This window comes from Sprattus sprattus (assembly GCF_963457725.1).
Source record: "Sprattus sprattus genome assembly, chromosome: 4".
Classification (NCBI taxonomy): Eukaryota; Metazoa; Chordata; class Actinopteri; order Clupeiformes; family Clupeidae; genus Sprattus; species Sprattus sprattus.
The window spans coordinates 30125134-30149067 of NC_137923.1; the positions used below are offsets into that span (position 1 = coordinate 30125134).

The 23934-nt window shown below is 47.2% G+C and overlaps 2 protein-coding genes across 2 annotated transcripts in view; one reads left to right on the plus strand and one right to left on the minus strand.

The window, feature by feature from the left end:
- The window catches only part of LOC308363637 (low-density lipoprotein receptor-related protein 8-like), a gene marked incomplete at both ends in the record, with an annotated part of 53467 nt that extends 47995 nt beyond the window's left edge, over window positions 1–5472 (plus strand). Inside the window, 4 exons of the mRNA XM_080836455.1 lie at window positions 83–235; window positions 791–1078; window positions 4004–4072; window positions 5111–5472. Of these exons, the coding sequence (XP_080692581.1) occupies window positions 83–235; window positions 791–1078; window positions 4004–4072; window positions 5111–5472 (872 nt within the window). The remainder of the gene's footprint in view (window positions 1–82; window positions 236–790; window positions 1079–4003; window positions 4073–5110) is intronic.
- Window positions 5473–9789: 4317 nt separating this feature from the next.
- On the minus strand, window positions 9790–23266 carry LOC308364695 (KN motif and ankyrin repeat domain-containing protein 3-like). Its single transcript, XM_080837912.1, has 10 exons — window positions 23136–23266; window positions 19465–19517; window positions 17761–19323; window positions 17128–17200; window positions 16587–16874; window positions 16314–16392; window positions 15449–15668; window positions 14248–14447; window positions 12231–12431; window positions 9790–10782 (listed from the first exon to the last, which is right to left on the minus strand). The coding sequence occupies exons 2-10, from the start codon at window positions 19481–19483 to the stop codon at window positions 10699–10701; spliced, it is 2727 nt and encodes a 908-aa protein (XP_080694038.1). The 5' UTR covers window positions 19484–19517; window positions 23136–23266; the 3' UTR covers window positions 9790–10698.
- Between the last annotated feature and the right edge of the window lie 668 nt (window positions 23267–23934).

Sequence of the window (23934 nt, forward strand, 5' to 3'; positions counted from 1 at the left end):
ACTTTCAATGTTTGACATTTACAACCTTTCTGTGAAGCCAGACTCCTGTCTGTCATGCTGATATTGTTCTGTTCTGCTCCAGGCGTTGACAGCTGTAACATGGGTGGGGAGAAGAACGGCGGCTGTGACTTCCTATGCCTGAAAGCCCCTCAGATCACAGAGCACTCACCCAAGTACACCTGCGCCTGCCCCCGCGGAGAGGAGCTCGGAGGCGACATGCGGCGATGCGTACCCGGTAACACAGCCAGACCACCCTACACACACACACTCACACACACACACACATGCGCACACACACAAATACACGTGCACACACACACACAGATATGCACACACACACCGCACAAACACACATACATGCACACACACCGCACAAACACACATACATGCACACACACCGCACAATCACACATACATGCACAAATACCTAACAGGGGTTTTTTAGTCTGCAGCAACCATCAGGTTTCACTGAGCAGCTTTAAGTCTCTCTTCTCAATCTAGAATCACGTGTGTGTTGGAAGTCTGCGGTATGCATTTGTTTGTCAATATACAATCCACTATCCATAGGGAAGAATGTAATAAAAAGCATGAAATAGATCCCATTTCAATTGTTAAACTATTGGTTAAACATACTGGATTATGTAAAATGTTTCTGTCTTAAACACAAAGTCCTGCTCCCACCACCAATATGTAGATACATTACCATATGTATCATTGAACACTTGAAGCCTGTTTAGTGAATCTAAAGTACATCAGCCCACATCTGTTGGCAAACAATAAAGTGACACAGCAACGCCATCTGTCCAAGACTCCAACTCCACAGCAGCGCTGAACACCTCCGTGACCGTTGCCACGGAAACTGCATCCGAGGTCCTGCCAAATTCCTCCACCCCTGCAAGCCCGTTGGCTGCGGACTCAGGGATCGCCGTGGCGACGGGCCTCACACCTGCACCCTCCTTCACCATCATGGCCGACTCCCAGGAGCCGTCCAACTGGACCCAGCTGCCCACCGGCAGCAACACATCTGCCAGAGCCGCCACCACCGCCCCCAAAGAGATCAGCAACCTGTCCCCTCATGGTAAGAGCCTCTGAGGGCGTCTCTCTGCTGTGGCCCTCTCTCTTAGGGGCCTCTCTCTGTGTGGCCCTCTCTCTTAGGGCCTTTCTCTTAGGGCCTCTCTCTGCTGTGACCCTCTCTCTGTGTGGCCCTCTCTCTGCTGTGGCCCTCAATCTGAGGGGCTGTGCAGATGGTCATATTCAACAAGGATTTGTTGTCATAGACAGTAAAAGCTGAAGTTTGCCTAATAACAGTGACGCTGCCCCAGATAATAATAGTAATAAGAATAAACTTTATTTGTATAGCACCTTGCATGCAAAGCAATGCAGCTCAAAGTGCCTAAAAGATGGTCGGGTTGTGGAAGTGGAAGTTCATTTAATAACTTTCAAAATCAGGTTTGCAGAGTGTGAAAGTAAAGACATATAGGAATTGCAGCCCAAAATGGCTTCGATGATGGGTTCTGCTATGCTGACTAATGATTAGCATAATTAGGCCTAATAGCTGACAGGGAATACTAGGTAGAGGGGCCTTATGGGAACTTTTACACTGGACACTAGAGTGTGTTGTGCCGGTCAGACACATTTGGCCGACACACCTCCCATCAAACTGCGGTGCGGCGCGTCCTCATGTACATCTACTGCACCTCTGGGTGCAGCCTCTCCCCCTCAGCCTTTCCTCCTCCTCAGCCTTTCCTCCTCCTCAGCCTCTCCTCCTCCTCAGCCTCTCCTCCCCCTCAGCCTCTCCTCCTCCTCAGCCTCTCCTCCTCCTCAGCCTCTCCTCCCCCTCAGCCTCTCCTCCTCCTCAGCCTCTCCTCCCCTCAGCCTCTCCTCCTCCTCAGCCTCTCCTCCCCTCAGCCTCTCCTCCTCCTCAGCCTCTCCTCCCCTCAGCCTCTCCTCCTCCTCAGCCTCTCCCCTCAGCCTCTCCTCCCCCTCAGCCTCTCCCCCTCAGCCTCTCCTCCCCCTCAGCCTCTCCTCCCCTCAGCCTCTCCTCCTCCTCAGCCTCTCCTCCTCCTCAGCCTCTCCTCCCCCTCAGCCTCTCCTCCTCCTCAGCCTCTCCTCCTCCTCAGCCTCTCCACCTCTCCTCCTCCTCAGTCTCTCCCCCTCAGCCTCTCCTCCTCCTCAGCCTCTCCTCCCCCTCAGCCTCTCCTCCTCAGCCTCTCCTCCCCCTCAGCCTCTCCTCCTCCTCAGCCTCTCCTCCTCCTCAGCCTCTCCTCCCCTCAGCCTCTCCTCCTCCTCAGCCTCTCCCCCTCAGCCTCTCCTCCCCCTCAGCCTCTCCCCCTCAGCCTCTCCTCCCCCTCAGCCTCTCCTCCCCCTCAGCCTCTCCTCCCCTCAGCCTCTCCTCCCCCTCAGCCTCTCCTCCTCCTCAGCCTCTCCTCCCCCTCAGCCTCTCCTCCTCCTTAGCCTCTCCTCCTCCTCAGCCTCTCCACCTCTCCTCCTCCTCAGTCTCTCCCCCTCAGCCTCTCCTCCTCCTCAGTCTCTCCCCCTCAGCCTCTCCTCCTCAGCCTCTCCTCCCCCTCAGCCTCTCCTCCTCCTCAGCCTCTCCTCCTCCTCAGCCTCTCCACCTCTCCTCCTCCTCAGTCTCTCCCCCTCAGCCTCTCCTCCTCCTCAGTCTCTCCCCCTCAGCCTCTCCTCCTCAGCCTCTCCTCCTCCTCAGCCTCTCCCCCTCAGCCTCTCCTCCTCAGCCTCTCCTCCTCAGCCTCTCCCCCTCAGCCTCTCCTCCTCAGCCTCTCTTCCTCTCCCCCTCAGCCTCTCCTCCTCAGCCTCTCCCCCTCAGCCTCTCCCCCTCAGCCTCTCCTCCTCAGCCTCTCCTCCTCTCCTCCTCAGCCTCTCCCCTCAGCCTCTCCCCCTCAGCCTCTCCTCCTCCTCAGCCTCTCCTCCTCCTCAGTCTCTCCCCCTCTCCTCCTCCTCAGCCTCTCCTCCTCAGCCTCTCCTCCTCCTCTCCCCTCAGCCTCTCCCCCTTAGCCTCTCCTCCTCCTCAGTCTCTCCCCCTCAGCCTCTCCTCCTCCTCAGTCTCTCCCCCTCAGCCCCTCCTCCTCAGCCTCTCCTCCTCCTCAGCCTCTCCTCCCCTCAGCCTCTCCTCCTCCTCAGCCTCTCCTCCTCCTCAGCCTCTCCCCCTCAGCCTCTCCTCCTCCTCAGCCTCTCCCCCTCAGCCTCTCATCCTCCTCAGCCTCTCCCCCTCAGCCTCTCCTCCTCCTCAGCCTCTCCTCCTCAGCCTCTCCTCCTCTCCTCCTCAGCCTCTCCCCTCAGCCTCTCCCCCTCAGCCTCTCCTCCTCCTCAGCCTCTCCTCCTCCTCAGTCTCTCCCCCTCTCCTCCTCCTCAGTCTCTCCCCCTCAGCCTCTCCTCCTCCTCAGTCTCTCCCCCTCTCCTCCTCAGTCTCTCCCCCTCAGCCTCTCCTCCTCCTCAGCCTCTCCTCCTCCTCAGTCTCTCCCCCTCTCCTCCTCAGTCTCTCCTCCTCAGCCTCTCCTCCTCCTCAGTCTCTCCCCCTCTCCTCCTCAGCCTCTCCTCCTCCTCAACCTCTCAGCCTCTTGGGTGGGAAATCATATCAATGCAGTTTAGCTGCCACATCCGTTATGGAATAAACACAGTTAGAAATACAATGAATACACAATAATAGACATAATGTACAAGTTAGGTTCTAGCCAAGTGCTTAAAGGCCCACCTCTTTAAAACTCATCTGTCATGCTCATATATTTGTTACATGCCCTAGAATTGTTATATTGCTATTATTAATATTGCAGTAATTCTTATTTTTTTGTTTTATTATAATCTGATAAACAGTATTATGACTGATATTATACTTGATTTTTTTTTTTTTTTCAACTTGCTGAATACCATAAAAATATTTTACATTTTAATAAAAAATATAGCTTGGTTAATGGTCTCTCTCTCCCTCCCTCTCTCTCTCTCACTTCACCTTTCTCTCTACACTGTGCTTTTGTTTTTCTGTTAGCTGGCAATGAGCTGTTTCTCCTTGGCAACAATCTGACAGTGGCAGTGTTGGGCATTGTTATTCCCATAAGTAAGTGTGTGTGTGAGTGTGTGTGTGTGTGTGTGTGTGTGTGTGTGTGTGTGTGTGTGTGTGTGTGTGTGTGTGTGTGTGTGTGTGTGTGTGTGTGTGTGTGTGTGTTATTCCCAAAGGTAAGTGTGTCTCTCCTGTCTCTGCCTCCGAGGTGCAACTGTTGCCGTCTTCTGTGCTATTTATAGCCCAGCTTTTGTGTAGCCCATTCATTCGAGTCCAGAAGGGTGTGTGTGTGATGTTGGGAGACTGCGATGAGTTGTGTGTGTGTGTGTGTGTGTGTGTGTGTGTGTGTTCAAGTATGTGTGTATGAGTACGTAGGGGGATGTACAGCTGTGTGTGTGGCCAGTGTATTTGCTCACACTGTGAACACATATCATACAGGTTATATGTGTGTTGGAGGTATTTTCAGTCTAAGAAACCATCTCAGTGGTGATGCTGTAAGTCACCCCATTCTGCAGTTTAGTCTGGACCATCTGGTCAATTTCATGGATGAGGTGGACAGTCAATGTAAATTAGACATGCAGTTTTAACTTCGCTTGCACATTTGTAATGACTTCAGGAGAGGAAAATACAAGAATCAGCAATATATTACCACAATTAGACGCTAAGTATTAACACATACAGTATCTATATTGAATAAAAACACCGAGTATTAACACAGACAGTTTGTTTATATTTAATTAAAACACTTAAGGCAATGTATGCATCCAGACTTTAAGCAGCCCTACTTTACAAACATTGTTAAATACTTGGAGTTTCAACCATAAATGATTAACAAAGAAGCATAAGGGATTACACTGGACTGTCACAACACTGTATAACTATATAAGAAAGAACATCCCATCTGCATCAGTCATCTATGTTCTTTCAATTTTGTAAATTACATGACATGGAGTCTTGTGTAGATCGCTCCTTGTGCCCCCCCTGGCTGGCTGGCTGAGTACTTTGTCATTCCACCTCTGTGCAACCATTTTAACGCTTCACCCTCCTTCCCCTCGACCCCCATCCCCTGGGCGGCTGTGTGTTAAACGCATGCAGTTCCTATCGTTGCCACAGTGGTCTTCGGCCTCGTGTGCGCTGGCGTCTACCTGGTGTGGCGCAACTGGCGGAGCAACAGCACCAAGAGCATGAACTTCGACAACCCCGTCTACCGCAAGACCACCGGCGAGACAGAGGAGGATGAGATCCACATCGGCCGGACGGAGGGCCTCGTGGGGCCCCACCACCACCACCCCCACCCCTATCCTGGCCCAGTCGTGGGCATGGCCAGTGTGGGTAGCAGCAGCAGCGGGAGCGGGGGCACATGTCCGCCCTTCATCGCCCTGCCCATGGGCAGCGGGCTGCCTGACCCAGCGACGCACTGGTACACCGAGCAGCCCACCATCGCGGGCCCGAAATGAGATTTGCGTGCCATCCCCCCGGGCGGGATTGGTGGGACAAAATGGCTGCCAGGCCAAAGATTTAACAAGTGAGCGTTGTGCTGGTCAGACCATCAGTGTGAGACATTCCTGAACAGTGGGCCCACGATCAGAGCCCCCCCCTCTCCACCCCAACGCCCCCTTCTGACAGCTCACTGATGACGCCTCACTGAAATCGTCTTGGCAGGGGGGGCTAGGTAAGACTGGCAGAGATGGCCTTCACATGAACCCTCCGGCACTGGAGACTGATGCTGTTAATAGGCACGAGATGACATTTTCAGTACCAGTCCCAGCGTGCTGTCGTCAGACCGTCTATTTGCTGTGAGTGTTCCTAAGAATGATGTGTTGTGATGCTTCTGTGTCAGGCTCCTTCAGGTAAACTGTGACCATTCACACACTGAGCGCGTGCAGCACGGGAAAGTAACTGGTTTGTAATGTGATGTGATATCGGGGTAAGATCTGTCTGCACCTCCTCCCTCTGAGCTCCAAATATGGATGCAGGGAAGGGAGACCCCTTGAGTCTTTTTCTTTTCTTTCTTCTCTTTATTCCTGCTCCCTGAGTCGCTCCCGCGATGCTTTTGCTTTTATTTATTTATAATTTTTTGAAAAGGGACTGAACTGAATTAGATTAGTCAGCGCTCAGTCAACACCTTCACTCTAAAATTGTATGTCACAGAGCGCAGTGGGCCCACAGGATGTGTCTGTCAACCCCTATCTGTTTTGGTGGGGAGTTGCTAGACCCGGAGGGAGTGATTGAGCGATGGCTTCTGAGGCTCTTAGCATGTTTCCAGCGCAGTCGGGGGGGATATACATTCCTGTGAGCGTTTGCACAACATTAGAGAATCCATTCCGCTTGGGTTTCCTTTAGGCTACACTGGAAAACCAACAAGACTAAAAACACAATAGCGTGTGTGAAGGGTACATAAAGATGTTGAATATATGTATAGGGGCCTCTAAAAATCAGCTATGTGTCTGTGAAGTAGAACAAAATCTGCAGCCTCAGTAGGTTCAGACTGAAATCTGCAGCCCTAGAGCGTCTCAGACTAAAATGGCTGCTGTTTTTTGTGTACAAATGGTGTGACGGTTTTGAGAAAACTACACCAAAATATCCAGATAGGGACAGAACAAACAAAGAAAACAAAACTCACACATTTGCAATGCATCTGCACAAATGTAGGTCCCTAAATTAGGCTGGAATTTCTGCTGGTAGGGCACATTTGTACATGAAATGGTTTTAGCTCGCCTCGTCTCGTCTCTTTCCGTTGTGTGGCCCGGGAGGCTGCGCTCTCGTCGGTGTTTACCCTCCGCCTGTGATCTCACCATCTGCTGCCCTCAGCCGCATGCCACACTAGCGGACTCTGTTCCTTCGCTCCCTCTGTGCCCTCGGAGGGCTACTAGGTGTTCCGCTAGGGGAGTGAGAGCTTGAGCGTGCCTGTTTGTTTGCCTCCCAGAAGCCCAGCTAGGCTAACAGCGAGGTGATAAAGATCTTGTGTGTTGCCAAACAATCCGCCTGTCTATATGTGTTGTGTTCTGTGTATTGTCTCAGGGACATGAAGCAGGAAGGGTCTGTTAGGAAGAAGATGGAGAATGTGCTTATGTGGAAGGGGGTGGTTGAGTGTGTGTGTGTGTGTGTGTGTGTGTGTGGGTGTGGGTGTGTGTGTGTGGGTGTGACAGCCTTTTCTCTACAGGCACGGGTCAGACTGTTTGTGCTGCTCTTGGGTTCTATCTGGGTTTATCCTATGATGTTGGAAAAAGGAGATGAATGACTTCCTGGTTATTGTGAGAGAGTTGATGGGTCTGGTGTGTGTGTGTGTATGCACATGTGTCAAATTTCATATCAGTGTTGTGAATTTGTGGTGTTTTTGAATCCAGATGTGTAGATATGTTTTCATAAGGGATTTTTGATACATAGATGTAAAATTCTGTACATAAGATTTTAGATAAAAGTCAGCTCATACATTAATTTATTTGTACAAAAACAAGTGTTATCTGCCAAAAGTGTTCTGTGTTAATCATGCTGTCGTTGTTTTTCTGCCCACAATTTCACTCAGTTTCGACATGTGTTACAGCACTTACATTTTATTATTATTTTTTTATTTGGTAATTCAGTTTGTTCTGCACCTTGATTCATTTTTGTATGTTTTTTTTATTATTAAATGAAGATCTATCATCTGTGCTTAAGGAAGTTACTGTATTACAAAATGGTCTCATATTTCTATGAAATGTTTCAGAACAGCTCTATATATTGATATATAAAATGGATTAAAAACTCCATGTGTTCCTCTCACTCAATTTATTCACTGGCTTTTGAATGCTAAGAAATAGATCTGTAACTGTCAGATTGTGTGCTGTGGGTTGATTTTTAGTAGAAACATTGCCATTTTTTTTTTTTCATTGTATAATTTTCTAATGCAGGCCGTAATGACTAGTTCAATGCATGTTTGGTGTTATGCTGATGCTGATTCCGGTTGGGTGATGGCGACCCAGATTGCAGCTGTGATTCATTGCCGTGTTCTCTGCACCAGTCAGGTTATGGGAGGGCTGGGCGACCCGACTGCCTCCTGCGCTGGATAGCCAGCAGACTGCAGAATGCCAAGATGATTTTTAGGAAGCAATCAATTCTGCACTAACCCCCCCCCATCTGCTTTGTATGCCTCCTTTGCTAACGCAATCTCTCCCACTCAGATATCAATGACAGCTCAATACCTCTCATCCAAAGACTGTGTGTGTGGGGGTGTGTGTGTGTGTGCGCACGCTCAATACCTCTCATCTAAAGACAGTGCCTCAGCTGAACCCAAACCACAAGGGAGCAACACTGAAAGATTGCACTGGTCTAACAACAACAATACTCTCTAAAAGTGAGATGTCTTGTTGCGCAGTATGTCTAAGTAGATGGCCATTTTTCCCCTTATGACATTTATGTGATAACACTACAACTCACTACAATATATGAACACTACAATAAAGATTAAAAAACTGCTTTTAAAACGCAACTCAGGAACTAAACACCGCCCCTGGGAGTATAGCCTTCAGGAAACCAGCAGTGTTAAATAGACAAAACGTGTGCATTCGTGCAAGTGTGTGTGCGTGTGTGTGCATTTTGCTGAGAGAGAAAGGAGGAAGCGGACAGTGAGGCACATGGAAGGTTATGAAGCTTGCTATACCGTTTCATAGACACAAGTGCAGAGTATCATCTGAACACCCTCCACTGCAGACCAATTATCATAAATCATATTTAGATAAGCTTTCAATTTTTGATCGCAAGAGCCAGAGCGATTAAGAAACATTCCAGAAAAAGATAAACGCAAGTCTGTACTGTTTCTATTAAGAGATGTACAATTTTTCACCATGCCTTTGATAAGAATCTGTTTTATGGATCAGACAATTTCAGCAGCCGATGGAACACGTCCATGATAAGCACTGTCAGGGCTGTTAGAGCCAGCATGCCATACATCACATGAGTGATGAAGCAGCTCCTCCTAGAGGATCTTAAGATGGCCACCCTCTCTGCTGAACCTGGCATCAGCCTGGACCATCACATTTGCTAAGGTGGTTTTGAAAACACAAGGTGCCACATAAGAAATATGACTGTGGGTTTGTGTTGATATTTGCGTTTCTGAACTGTAGAAGCATGCTATGGTATTATTTTAAGTACCTGATGTCAGAGAATGCTGTTAACTTTAAACCATACCATAAAAGCTTCCTCTTAATTAGCAACTGCAAAATCTTGCACAGGGAGGGGAGCTGTAGCAGACAAAAGACAAAAAAATAATTTCAAGGTTGCTCATCTTTTGGGTGAGACAAGTCCATTAAACCAAACGCTGTTCCACACCAGCTATGGTCGATTTCCAACGTGTACTTCAGGCTGAAATGCAGTTAGGATCAGTGAGCCATGTCCAGATCCCAGCTCCATGCATAAGCACTGACTCAGTGGCTCGTAGGTCAGGGTAGATGTACGTACCCGTCCCTAAGGGGTGAGCTGCAGCATTACTCCTCCATCTCACCAGCCTAGCAGCATTGTGTGTATTGATCTAAAGCGACAGCATTCCTCCATGGGATTTGGATGTGATGGCCTCTTTCATCTTTCATATCTTCATATCCTGTTCCAGGGCCACAGCCCCGGGATGTTTACACAGATTTAACAGTGTCTTTATGAAGATAGATGTATGCATTCGGTACATTAGTTTACAGACAATCCTGGAATGTGGAAATAAACTCCATGTACAGTATGCTGCTGATTATTAAAAATATTTATTGAAAGATAGAGCCCTCAGCACTGGATTAACAGTTCTGGGGAAATCACATGGTAGTATGGTGGTAATTTGGGTGTCTATTGAAGTGCTTGTGGCTTGCATCAGCAAAAGGCAATAATACAGTGGAGAGGGAAAAAATGCTGAGAAAGATAAATGGTGGATATTGAGACTGGAGATGATTTACATTGTAGCTTACATTAACATTTATACAGCTCTCTCATGACAAAGAAACTCTCCAGCCAAACAAGATCAAGACAAAGGGCCGAGAGTAACCTGGTAGTAGAGCCAACTTGGCTGTCATGATGGACTCATGTTTCTCTCTCATGCTCTCTAGTGTGTGGATGTGTTTGTGTTTGTGTGTGTGGGAGTGAGTGTGTGTGTGTGTGTGAGTGAGTGAGTTTGTGTGTGTGTGTGTGTGTGTGTGTGTCTGTCTGTCTGTCTGTCTGTCTGTCTGTCTGTCTGTATGTCTGACTGTCTGTCTGTCTGTCTGTCTGTCTGTCTGTCTGTCTGTCTGTCTAAGGTGAGGTTATTGAAGTACTGTGTGGAGTATTTCTATCAATATCTGACATTCTATCATGTGGCCACTGATGAAAGTAATAGTCCGCTCACCAGTCACTGCTTATGTTCTTGAAGATTGCAGGGTGTGAGTTTAGAGTGTGTTTCAGCATGTCCTACCTTCATTCCATGATATTGGGTATTGCTTGGGTATTTCTGTAAAGTAGCATTCCAAACCCTTGGGTCCACTCCACTGCTTTTTAAAAGTAATGTCTGCTGGTGAGATTCTTAGCTGATTGATAGTATGCTGTCTGAGTCAGTAAGTGAGAGAGCCAGTGAGAGAGTGTGTATGCTTGTGTGCTAGTGTGTGTGTGTGTGTGTGTGTGTGTGTGTGTGTGTGTGTGTGTGTGTGTGAGTCAGGCTTGCAGATGAGTGATCAGGCATGAGTTTCCGCAATGCCTCAGGAGGCCATGTGGGCGTTGAGAAGGTCAGCCATCTCGGTAAAGGACGCCTGAAGAGCTATTGACAGAGCACTGCGTCCCTCCTGCAAGACATACCCAGACAGAGCAGAGTCAGATAAGATGCTATCTGATATTTAGTCATACCTTTAGTCCAAACAGTCTCATTACATCTCCAGATAAATGATAGTCATGCTAGCTTAGACACCTCTGCTAACCCACCTACGTCACATGGGGTATTTGAACCTAAATCATAATGTCATCATTTCAAATTCACAAAGATGGGAATGACATATTTTGACTGAAAGAAGGCGTGTGGATTTAACATGGTAATTGTATGAAAACAGGCATTCTAGCATAACAAACACAAGTTGCGTGCGCTGTAAATCAGCCCAGCCACTCGGGCTAACAGAAGTGCTCATTTGCATTTAAGTAAGACCTTCAGAGTGGAGACGAGAAGCCACTTTGACACATGCAAGTGTGGAGTCAGTCCTTCCCCTCCTCTCTCTCTTTCACCAAAAGATAAGGCGTGTTGGAGGAGGATTAACTAAACGCTGAGGCTTACCCCTCACAATGGCAGTGATTAAGCTTGTCCCATATTGTAGAGCTTTCATTTCCAGTGAACTTTGTGAAAGCTCTTTAAAGGCTAATCCTGACTCCTATCGTATTGCTGTTATTCAAAAACATAAAAACTTAATATCCATCAACAGGAGGGCGGGAAACAGGGGAAGAGATTTTGGGGAGGTTGACCATTTATAACAGCTTTATAATACTTGGGTTGGACTACTGAGGCTGCCTCACAGGTAGAGCTGCCCAAATGTGCAGTAAACATGCCACTGTGCTATCATCAGATTGCTACTATTACATGTGGCCAGTTAAAACTACACTGTGCTATCATCAGATTGTTACTATAACATGTGTCCAATAAACACAACACTGTGCTATCATCAGATTGTTACTATAACATGTGGCCAATAAACACAACACTGTGCTATCATCAGATTGCTACTATAACATGTGGCCAATAAACACAACACTGTGCTATCATCAGATTGCTACTATAACATGTGGCCAATAAACACAACACTGTGCTATCATCAGATTGTTACTATAACATGTGGCCAATAAACACAACACTGTGCTATCATCAGATTGCTACTATAACATGTGGCCAGTTAAAACTACACTGTGCTATCATCAGATTGCTACTATACCATGTGGCCAATAAACACGACACTGTGCTATCATCAGAGTGATACTATAACATGTGGCCAATAAACACTACACTGTGCTATCATCAGATTGCTACTATTACATGTGGCAAATAAACACTACACTGTGCTATCATCAGATTGCTACTGGCCACCTGAAAGCTGATGGACTGCTGGCGTCTCATTCTTTGATGTTGAGTTCTGTTTATCTTTTTATAAGCATGCAGTTACTGGCTGTTCCTCAACAGCTCTGTGTGTGGGTGTGTGTGTGGCACAGAGTGTGCCTCCATGCAAGACAGAGGGAGGGGTGGAGGGGGACTGACCCTATCAGTGAGTGTCAGATCGCAGTCGGCCTGCTCCAGAAGGACAGCTGCGACATCACGATGCCCCCGCTCACAGGTCAGCATGAGGGCCGTGCTGCCAGCCATGTCTTGGGCGTTGGTGTTGGCGCCAGCGGCCAGCAGGTGCGGCACAATCAGCTGGCGCCCGTGCCTGGCAGCCAGGTGCAGGGCCGTCTGACCCGCCTTTAGAGAGAAAGAGAAACTGTCAGTTTCAACGTTAAGATGAAAAAATGTACTCATTTTGAAAACATTGACTGATTCCATCATGGAGCATGTGGTTCATGTTTAGTAAACAAATCCTATAAACAAGCACAGTGGACATGGTCATGGTCATACTGTTGACATTTTAGCCTATGCCCAGTTGATGTTGAAAATGAGAAAACTGAGTAATGAAAGAGTGAGGTAGCCCAAACACTGCTTCAGTACCCTTAGATAAAGGTACCTGCTAAACAGATTAAGCTAGACGCCTACACAGTAAGATAACAATTATGAGATTGTTCAAATGAGGCATAGATTCATGCACCAACTCACATTTCTATTTCTGTATACAGTAGGTGATAATAGTGACTCACTACATAGAAAATTCAATACTATAAACAGCATTTTGTGTTTAAAAGATTTTTTTTTTTTTACAAAAAAAAGCGATTTAGCCAAAACACTCAACACAGAGTTAGCCTTGACTGTTCAAAGTGTGTGTGGAATCTGCACTTTTGTACATGAAATTGTACATGAATGAAACAGTTACAGTAGAACAAATGTCCGGGAATAGTGTTCAGTGGAAAAACACAACCTTTTGCTGTGAATAGCTTGCTCTATGGGGTTCAGGGCAGGCCTGTATAAAGTGCTTTGGGACAGTGTCTATTTTCAATGGGGCTATAGCGACCACTACAATTGATTTGAATTGAAATTGATAAGCAGGAAAATGAATGACAATTAAGCTATTTAAGTTAATAAATCAGGTCAGAAATCAGAACTTTTCCATGTCTCTGCTTTGTATGTCTACTTATGGTTCAGAAGGTTTTTTTGAATACCACATATGTCTTTAAAGGACCTAATGTATCTTGGCACAGTACAGAGATGAAGCTGGTCAGGTGACATGTGTTTACAGATGTAGGAGTGTAGAATTCACATCCCAAAGAAGCTCTACTGCTCACATTTCCATTTAGGAACTTGGAAGAAAAGAAACCGTCACACTTAAGATATTAACAAAAGTTCACGAAAAGAGCACAAGAAAAGCTGCAAAGTATAGTAGGATAGTACCTTTTAAAAATCCCTACAGACAGGGTACAGACAACGGTTTTATTCAATCAGAAATCATATATTGATGAAACAGGAAATATTTGTTTCTTAGCAGGACTGCGTAAAGAAAATTCACCTGATGAGCTCCAGTGCCAATTACAAATGCATTGGACATGATGGTACAAAAGCTAGCATGATGTACCAGAGTATGGATGTGGTCATTTTTAAAGTTGTCCAGAGGACGTGTGAGCTGTCCGACGCTATTTCTGCACAGGGTTGACAGGGTTCAAGGCCCATTGGAGGTAACCACAGTTCAGACTTACAAATAAGTTGTGTTGTAAACCAAAAAATTGGAATTGATCACCTCTGCACTACTACTGCCATGTCCTTGAGGTGAGTGCACTGAGGAAGTACCACTGAGAGGTCTAATGGTTCCAGTCATTTTCATCCTTTCTGTACTTTAATATGATAAAAAGTAGATCACTCTAAAACACATTACAATAACTTACTAGCCAATAGCTGCCAGTAAGACTCTGCTGTTTTTTTGTTTTGTTTTACAGAAGGCTTTGCCCCTGATGCTGATTCAAAAACTGTAAAGTACTGAAAAAGTATTACTGTGACTTACTGTTGACTTTCTTTTGGTTATTTACTGGAGATAATTGTTACAGCAGGCATCTTGCTACTTTGAATACTATGCTGATAAAAAAAAACTAGAAAATAAGTACACAGTGTTCCTAGCCTATAGTTGCCAGTGACTTACCGTAGTTTCCACAAGGACATGTGTAACAGTGTTTGTCTGCTGTGGAGAGGAGCTGACCTGGCCGGCGCAGAGGTTGACGTCTCCTCTCTGCAGGAGCTGGCGCAGCACCTCCAGGTCCTGCGGGGAGTCGGTCGCAGTGAGAGAGGCCAGCATGATGGCGGTGAAGCCAGCCTTGTTCCGCACGTCCACGTCACAAACACCTGGACACACAGAGGGAATTTCAATCAAGTCTGCTCAGCATAGGTGTTTATTCTGTCACAGAAGTTGTGAAAAAACTGTCAATGGGCTGTTGGCACTGGACACATACTATGTAACTCTTGTCATAGCATAGAGAGATGACCACCGACGTCATCATCTGTATCAGTACCTGTGTCTTTCACATCCCTGCCTCTGCTTACTATGGCCTTGAACAATCTGCAGACGACGTTAGTTGTATCAGTTGAGCTGATTGTAAAGTGCTCCCAGATGGCACTGATTGTTGTGTAAATGTGTTGTGCTGAGGTTGCTGAAGAGTGCACTGCTAGCTTCACAGATCACTTGTTGCTTGAACTTGAACTTGTCTCTGTCTATTTAAATAACCATGAAATACTTGGTAGGGTGTTGATAGGGTTAAGGCACATTTCCACAAAACCTATGTCTGATACATACAGCATTCAGCAACTGTTTTTACATTTAAAATCCAGCTGGCAACTACAGGTTCTAAGCTTCATTTTAATGTATAGTTGAGGGGGGATGACAGACATCCAGCTGCCACACCAGGTTTCTGTCTCTCTAGCTCCTGCAGCTCTCTGAGTGATGGCCGGAAACAGTGAGCCCTCAGCCCGCTGCCTGCTGTGCGCTGACACAGTGGGGGCGAGTACAGAATATAGAGATCACTTTTCAACTATGTGTAGTAAATTGAATGACTACTTAGTGAAGTCGAAGTCTTATGTTAAAAAGAGAATGGGCATTTTTATCGTGTGGCCATCAACAGTGATATGAATACATATGAAGAATCATAATGGTTGATGCACAGACACCACAATCATGGAGCTGACTGATATTTTTTTTCCAGAAGAAGAAGAATATCTATTTCCATCGCATTATTTGTGCTTTCCTAAATTACGTACTAAGATTCTGGGACATCCCTAAAAGCAAGGGTCTTCTGTAGCCTAATTCAGTACAAACTCACACACACACACACACACACAGCCTGTCTGACCTGTGTTCAGCAGGGTCTGGACGATGCAGAAGTTGGAGTGGGACACGCTGTAGTGCAGGCCAGTGTTGCCGTTGTCATCCGCCAGGTTGACGAGGAAGTCAAGAAGCGAGGGCGTGGCGGCCCTGACTCTCCCCAGGTACAGTGCCACCATGTGGGCAGACGAGTCCTCCTCGGCCGCCACATGGAACCAGTGCTGGAACACCACAGTCAGGGCCTGCCTCTGGAAAACCACACAGCACACCTCAGCACACAGCACACCACAGCACACCTCAGCACACCACAGCACACCTCAGCACACCACAGCACACCTCAGCACACCACAGCACACCTCAGCACACAGCACACCACAGCACACCTCAGCACACCACAGCACACCTCAGCACACAGCACACCTCAGCACACCACAGCACACCTCAGCACACAGCACACCACAGCACACCACAGAACACCTCAGCACACCTCAGCACACAGCACACCACAGCACACCTCAGCACACAGTACCACAGGGGGTAATCGTCTCATCCACTACCAACCAACAGATATTAATTTCAATTGCATCTCTCTCACACTTGTCTTTGACCTCTAGTTTTATTTTGAAAGCAAACAAACACATAATAAAAGAACATTTGTTTATTTCAACTTTAAAAGATAAGACAGCACCTGTAAATAACACTGTAATCAAATCAATAAAGTGCTTGAGAGATCACTATGCCAAGTTAGAACATAGAACATCTAAACCTTCTGACTATTCCTTTAGAAGTATGTGACAGCACCTGCATTGACCTAAATGCTGATTAGGATAGTTGCCCCGACATTCGCCGGTGCTCATTCTGCTCGACAGGAATGAAACACAAACAGTTATTACCATATCATCATTCAGATTCCCCATTTCATCCATGTGGTCCTTCAGGTAAAGACATGCAGTAATGAAGGCCTCATCAACTCTGTCAAAGGGATGAGAGAACACAAAGATGAACTAAAAACATTGGATGGACATGGATCAGATTTAACTGCCATAATACCCATAATACTCATTTCCTATGCCACTGTGATACCATTATGCGACTGTATCATACTGTAGTATTTGTCATCAATAAAGCAAGTGTGTCTTTGTTCCCAACAAACTGCATCTTGTCACCTTTCTTCCTTTCCTGATTCCTCAGTATCCCTCAATCCTCCCCGGTGTCCACCAGAGTCGGTCTGTCCCGCCGTCCTCTTCTGCTGCTCTGCGGACCTTATTGACTTGGTTCTTGATTCTGGTTGTGCTTGAAGGTTCTGTTCTCCTTCTGTCTTCTCAGCCGGGTTCTCTGTGTATCGGTGTCTTGTGTTCTCTAGCGCTTCACTCCCCTTTGTCTCCTGAAGCGAGTGTGATCTGCCCTCGTTTCCAACCTCCTCCAAACCAGATGGCCCGCTCAAGGTTGTTTTACTGCTGAATACAAACATTGAAATTTAAAAACCTCGCCACACAGTGTGTATAGAACCACTTATCATCACACAATAAGGACCAGCTGTCCAATTTAAAGGATTGGAATTAATTTTGCTTCACACAGTTTCACTGAAGTAGCTTGGTGTGACACAGCAGATAACTGAAAACAGAGGGTTTGACCTCAAAGAAACGGTGCAAACAAGGTTGTATTTAACGCCTTAGGCCAAGTTTGACTGTGTCTTCATAAACCTACCTGTGGCTAGCTCCAGTAATCCTGACAGACACATCCTCCTGACCATTCCCTTCCATCAAAGCAGAAGTCTCAGCTTTTGAGAATGAGAAACAAATAACAAAATTATCAGGAGGGTCTACCAAGTATGTGGTTTAGTGACAAACCTGGGACAGTTAACTCAGAGTAAGTAGTAAACCTCTGAAAAGAAGAGCCCTATGGCTTTGTTTTTCTAGGAGAAAAAAAGCCACAGGGCTCTTCTATTAGAAGGTTTACTTCTTACCCAGGTTTGTCACTAAACCACATACTTAGAATATCCGCTAGTTCTATCCCAGTTACCAGTCCTCTTACCTGATTATTTATGCAGACACAAGGCTATAGAATCAGTTTACGTCATTCACAACCCAATACCAATTTAATTGGTTAAGAGTATTAGTTAAAATAATGTCTCTTACCCATTAGTTAGTTAGTTTGTTTTACCAGAGGGGAAAACCTTGGTAGAACCGATATATAACTATATAATATAACTATTCTTCTGTTATTTTGTATCATCTGAATCTGTAACATACCCCTGGATCTGTACTCTGTCTGTCTCACTGAGACCTAAACCGTTCCGCATCTGAACCCCTTCCCCCCTTTTAGATTCTATCAACCTACCTTCTGTGCCACTCCTCTGTCCAGGTGCCCCATAGGATGTGAGGGTCTCCACCAGCCTCATCAGCTCCTCCTGGATGGAGGTAACTCTGGGGGGCAGGTGCTCTGCTGGCCCCCTCACTGGTGGCTGACCTGTACACAGACACTCCCACTGCTCCTGAAGGAGCTCGCGGACTCTCCCCACATGGTGGCTAATGTCCCACGGCACCTTCTCCTCCTGTTTGCTACCACCCTCTTCAGCAACCCTACACTCCTTTGGGGAGCTCTCAGTAACATCCCTTTTACTGGGCAAGCCTTGCAGAATGTCTGAAAATGGGCTGTTTCGGTCCCTGGTAGCTTCTTGATGAACCTCTGGTCTCTCCCTCTTCACCCATATGTCTTTGTTGCTGGTGAGTTTGTCTAATCTCTGGTCCTTCAGCCTTCCCTCCTCCACCTGTTTCCGTAGAAACGCCTTGGCCGTCTGCGACTCCCTCTCCGACTCCCTGAGCCTCTGCTCCAGGTTTGCAAGCCTCTTTTGGAGGGCCTCCACAGACTGGCGCTCCATTTGGTCCTTAGAGAGGACTGTGGGAGCCCTCTGACCTGCCCCCAAAAGTGGGCCGTCTCGGACTGATGACATCATGACCTCGCTTTCCACCTCCACGGACGAGGCGTTGACTTTCTCCTCCAGCCGTTTGAGTTCACGGCTCATCCAGTCCTCCTCCTTGTCCTCCAGAGTGCTAGAACCGCGTCCTGAACTGTGCCCGTTGCCCCAGTCGGTCACGCCATCCGCGGAACCCTGTAGTCGGCCGTTGGCCGTCGGGCCAGAGTCCGTCTCTTCTTGGTGTTTCTCTGAATCCGAGTCAATCCTCACGAGAAGCCTCTCCCTCTCCTCCTGCAGGATGCAGATCTTGGCTTTGAGCTCAGGGATCACCCGGATCTCCTCCTCCAGCTCGCCAACCCGCCGCAGTGCCACAGTGAGGCGCTGCAGGGTCCCCACCAGAGCCGCGCCGCCGCCGGCCGGCTTGCTCGAGTCGCTGAACACGTCCTCAGAGAAGCCGTTCTCCTCCTGCAGCAGGTGGTCCCTGGAGCTCCTGGGACTGGTCGGATCATCGTTGGACTCCGAGCGCCTTTGCAGCAGGACGGTTGCCGGCAGGCTGGAGGCCCGCAGCAGATTGGGCCTCACGTAAAGCCCCAGTGGCTGCTCATCAAAGGCCCGGATGCTCTCCTCCAGCTGAGCACTGGTCAGGGACCTGTAAGGGGTGCCTGGATGTCTGGGATAGTCGGCCAAGCCTCTGTCACACATGTGCTGGGCGTCCGTGGGCCGAGACTTGGGCCACAGGGAACCAATGGACCTCCATTGAGAGGGTCCGTGAACACGCCCATGGCCGGGGAGGCTGTGATTGTGGGCCAGGGGGTTGGCGCTGGAGGGCCTGCTCCTCCTCGGCACTCGCTTGAGGGTGTTCCCCTTTTCAATGTCATCCACGTACTTGAGGAAGTCCAGGTCCAGGTGAAAGCCATATGGTGTCTCCACGGAGTAGGATGGCGGTCTTTTCGAATTTCCGTTCATGTTTGAAGACATGCCATTTACTAACAGGCAGAAACAATACGTTGTCAGTCAGTGGTACAACATCAAGGCTCTGGGCTCATTTTTGCACAGGATCATCAATGACGTTTTAATTCAAAGTAAATCGTTTTTAAATAAGTTAACACACAGATGGTAAAATGTACCTGGCTGTTTTTCCATCATTTGCAGAAGTCGCTCCTTAAAGGGTACTTAAAGCCTGAAAATAATCAGATTGAAATCAACTGCTGTTTTTCTCATTTCACGTTGCACAACATGTTGTCATAACAAGCCCGGAGACCCGCCCTTTCTCCCCCTCTCCTTTTTCTCACATACTATTCTCTCTTTTCTCTATTTCTCTATTCTTTATCTCAATGTATCTGTTTCTGTGTAACTGTAACTCTGCCTCCCTTCTCTATCTCTGACCACAGGCTGCAGCAGAGGCACCACAGAGACAGCCACAATCAAAACAATGTCAGCTATGCAATAAACAGACAAACAGAAAAAGCAACTGGACACTCTCTGTCTCTGTCTGTCACACCAACACCCACATGCACATACACACGACACAACCCCAAAATTCACATACCAACATAGCATATTATATACATCATAGGATACATATTTTCTCTCAGACATAAGGTTATACTTTTCCCTCAATCCTACAGTCAAAGTCTATCTGGTATGTCTGTTATCCCACTCTTTCTCTCTCTCTCTCTCTCTCTCTCTCTCTCTCTCTCTGTCTCTCTCTGTTCCTCAGCTACCAGACTGATAGCTATCATTTAGAGTGCTCCACATGAGTATTTTTTTTGGGTGCCTGAGAGGTGAGTAGAATCAGATCCGTGCGGCTCAGTCTGCTGTGTCAGTAGAAGCACACAGAGCCTGCTGTGCCATAAACCCAGAACGTTCTGTTGTTACAGTCATTTTTCACCTTCTGAGAAATGGGAAGCAGTGACCGCCTGGTGGAAATGTAAGTCAAAACAGAGTGTCCAGTTCATCCTGAAGTGTTGAGGGGACGTATTGTATCGTTTCCGTCCTTAAGCCCTGTGTGGACTTCAAGCATTTTTTCTTTCTGACATAAGAGGATCCTTATAACTCATACCCATACGTCAACACACACACACTTCCAAAGAGACGTTAGATACACACATTTCTTGGTTCCAAGGGGGTAGCAGCGTAGCTGTGCTTTTCCTGATTTTCCTTAAAAAAACATCTGTGGTTTTTAAACATTACATAAAGCTGGCATGTGAGAAAAATAAAATCAAAAAGATGAATGACTGTGAAAACTGGATACACAACAGTCAGCTAGTTGGTCTGCACCAGCGTGAGACAAAGTGCCTTTCTTCCCCCTCAGTATAGATCAGAAGCGGGATCACTTTACTTGATGTCTAGCATTTCAAAACTCAAACATCAAATGGGTACTTGTGGCCATTTATGTTCTTTTCCTTCAGTAGTTGTTATTAATATGTTATGTAGTCTTTATATACCATCCTCCTTTCCCCCATAGCCAGCTGACATTTTCCCATGAGGGTCACACACAGACGGAGCTCTATACTTCCACTGTGACGTGTGAGTGTGTGTGGCTTTGGATAAAAGGGTCTGGTAAATAGAGAAATATTAAAATAGCAGCGTCCGGTCCAGACCGTCCAGAGACAATAGAAGGAAAAGATCCCTTCTTTTGGCTGCGGCCACTCACCCCTGCTAGCCAATGGGGTGAGGAGGATGTTTAGGTAGTGCTCTGCTCAGTCCCTCTAACACAGTCCTCACTTCTGTCCTCTCATAATTATAGCCCTTCTCGTGCAACTATACTTGCTGCACCCTTTAAGAGAAAAAAAAATGACTCTCATTAAATACATTTCTTTCCATTGCATTCTTTTGTCCACCACAAATTGAATTTGAACTCATGACAATTTGGTAAACTGCTGCCTCCCTCAGAAATAAACTTTAAAAACAGTGCAACCTCTGGGAAAGAATGGCTCATTTAAGCTTGAGCTTGCAGGAGAGGGGGAAAGAGAAAAAAAAGTGAGGAAGTGAGGGAGAGGGAAGTGTAAAAAGAGAAGGAAGGAGAGAAGGAGTGAGAAATGGAAAGTAAGAGGGTTAGGAGGAAGAAGAGCAAGAAGAGGGGCCATGGAACATTTGATGCCAGAATTGGCACAAACCGCTCTGTTAAGATGTTACCACAAGTATTGTGAAAAGTATAACCATGTTAAGTTACATGAAGAGATCATCTTAATGCCTGTGGCGCTGAACTCAGCAGGCTGTGAGTGATTCAGCGTATAGCACAGCCATAATATTTATATCGATCTCATACGCAGAGAGACGTACATAGAGTCACACACGCACACAAATACACTGTTGGCTTTATAGTGAGAGAGAGGTATTTTATTCTTCCTGCTTGGCCCTGTTGACCGAGCGGTTTTTCCAGAATACAAATCCATTCCTGCTCCTCAATTTGGAGTTGGTTTAAGGACAGCTGCCAACCTCTCTCTCTCTCTCTCTCTCTCTCTCTCTCTCTCCTTCCCTCTTTCTCATTCACTATAATCCCAGCTTGTCCGATGGTCTGTGTTTGAAATGGAAGGAGAGGGGCAGGGACAGGCCCTGTTTTCCATGCTGCCTGCTCTCTTTTTTTCTCTCTCTCTCTCTCTCTCTCTTTCTCTTTGCTCTCTCTCTCTCTCTCTCTCTATGCTCTATCTCTCTCTCTGCTCTGTCTCTCTCTGTCTGAGACGTGTCTCTCTCTGCTCTTTCTCTCTCTCTATATCTGAGACGCGTCTCTCTCTCTCTGCTCTGTCTCTCTCTCTATCTGAGACGCGTCTCTCTCTCTGCTCTGTCTCTCTCTCTCTGAGACGCGTCTCTGGTCAGTTTCACCATTGCATGACCATAGCTTCTCTGTAAGCTGCGAACCTTATATCAACCCTTTCATCTCTCTTGTGTCTCTTCATCCCTCCTTCAGAGCCACTAAGCACAGGTTTTCCCTCTCCCTCTCCCCCCCCCACACTGCCTCCTCTCTCTTTCTGTTTTCCAACCCCTCGGCTCTTTACCTGCTTTTTTTCCCTTGTTCGTGGACTGCAAAACTTGACAATTATCTAGGCGATGTGCCAAGGGCAATAGGCCTTGCATGTGTACCAGTAACATGACATGCTGTATGTGAAGCCGTGTTGTTATGTGCCAAGGTATGTTGCTGGTTTCACGTTACTACGGCAACATTTGGCTGCACTGCTCTTGACAGAATACAGTATGAGAGCCACATCCCCTGTGGTGGAACAGGCAAAAATAAAAAATAAGGGAAAAACCTTGTGTTGCTGTTTCTGGCTACTTTTGCGTATTTCATGGACTGAGGACTGGAACAGCTAACCGCTGTCTACATAGAGTAGCCATATGTTAGACAAAGTAAAATAGGGTAACATCCATGTTTGAATGTGCGTGAGTGCGTGTGTGTATTTGTGTGTGTGTGTGTGTGTGTGTGTGTGTGTGTGTGTGTGTGTGTGTGTGTGTGTGTGTGTGTGTGTGTGTGTGTGTGTGTGTGTGTGTGTGTGTGCACGTGCATGTGCACGTGCATGTGTTGTGTGTGTGTGTATGTGTGTATGATATTTGTTAAATGAAAACCAACAAAACCCCGAAATTGTGTCATAAATATTGCTTTACAACATTAACGCAACATTTACGCCTAGTCACTGGTGGGGAAGTTGCATCATGGAAAAAAGGTGATCTGAGTGAGAAACAGTACAAAAACAATCTACATTCAAACGAATCCCCTGAACACAGCACTCTCACTTTAAAGTTCTCCTGTACCAGGGTAGGAGGCTGGAAAGCCAAGTATCCTCTCATGTGGCTCACTTACCTTAAATACCTCAGATTTGGCATGGCTTCTCCTCCTTTCCTGTTAGCATACGCCTGTCTCCGGCCGCGGTCCCGTAGAGCCCTGGCTCCTCTCTCTGTCGCTCTGTGGCTCACTCTCAGACAGGGACAACAGTTTGACAGCAGTTGGAGTGGGAGGCAGCCGCTGCTCAAGAAAGTGCAAGTTAAGATTCTTCTGGAAAATAAAGCAGTGTTACTGTGTGCTGACAATAAGGGAGGGTAGGTGCTGGCAGCTATGCCTCCCCTCTCCGTCTTCTGCCCAATAACAGACAGTGGGCGTCGCTGCACAAAGGATTGTCCTCAGCCATTGTCCAATGAGAGCCAGAGGGTGTGGTCAGACAAAGCAGTTGGGAGGGGCAGGAGCTACTTAGTGGCTTTGCTTGAGGGACAGTTCCCATAACATGGCTAGTGGCTGAGGGCATCAACAGGGGAGAGGACCAAACTTTCAAAAAGGCTTTCATGAACCCTGTCACACACACACGCATGTGTGTGCACATACCACGCTCGACACACACACTGAACTGTAACTCTATCCAGTGTTATGCGGGGGCCTTGACTGTCCTCTGTAATCAACAGAATACCAGAGGGGGTTTGGGGATTTAGACTGTTCGAGTCCCAAGGGACATGCCACTCATGCTTGGGGTATCTCCTTTCCACTCTCCCCTCTCTTGGGCCGCAATCATCCCTTCATCCAGGGCCATCACTGTCCCACACACGCAGTGCCCCACCCCGTTTCTCATCGTGTTCGCAGCTTCGATGGAGGTCATCGCCCTGGTTGGGCA

What these genes read in the sequence shown, in the direction of transcription:
- LOC308364695 (XM_080837912.1), bottom strand. An exon ending in ATTACTGGAGCTAGCCACAG is followed by an intron (nt 16,875 to 17,127) that starts GTAGGTTTATGA and finishes TGTATTCAGCAG; the next exon opens with TAAAACAACCTTGAGCGGGC. An exon ending in ATGTCCTTGTGGAAACTACG is followed by an intron (nt 12,432 to 14,247) that starts GTAAGTCACTGG and finishes TTCTCTCTAAAG; the next exon opens with GCGGGTCAGACGGCCCTGCA.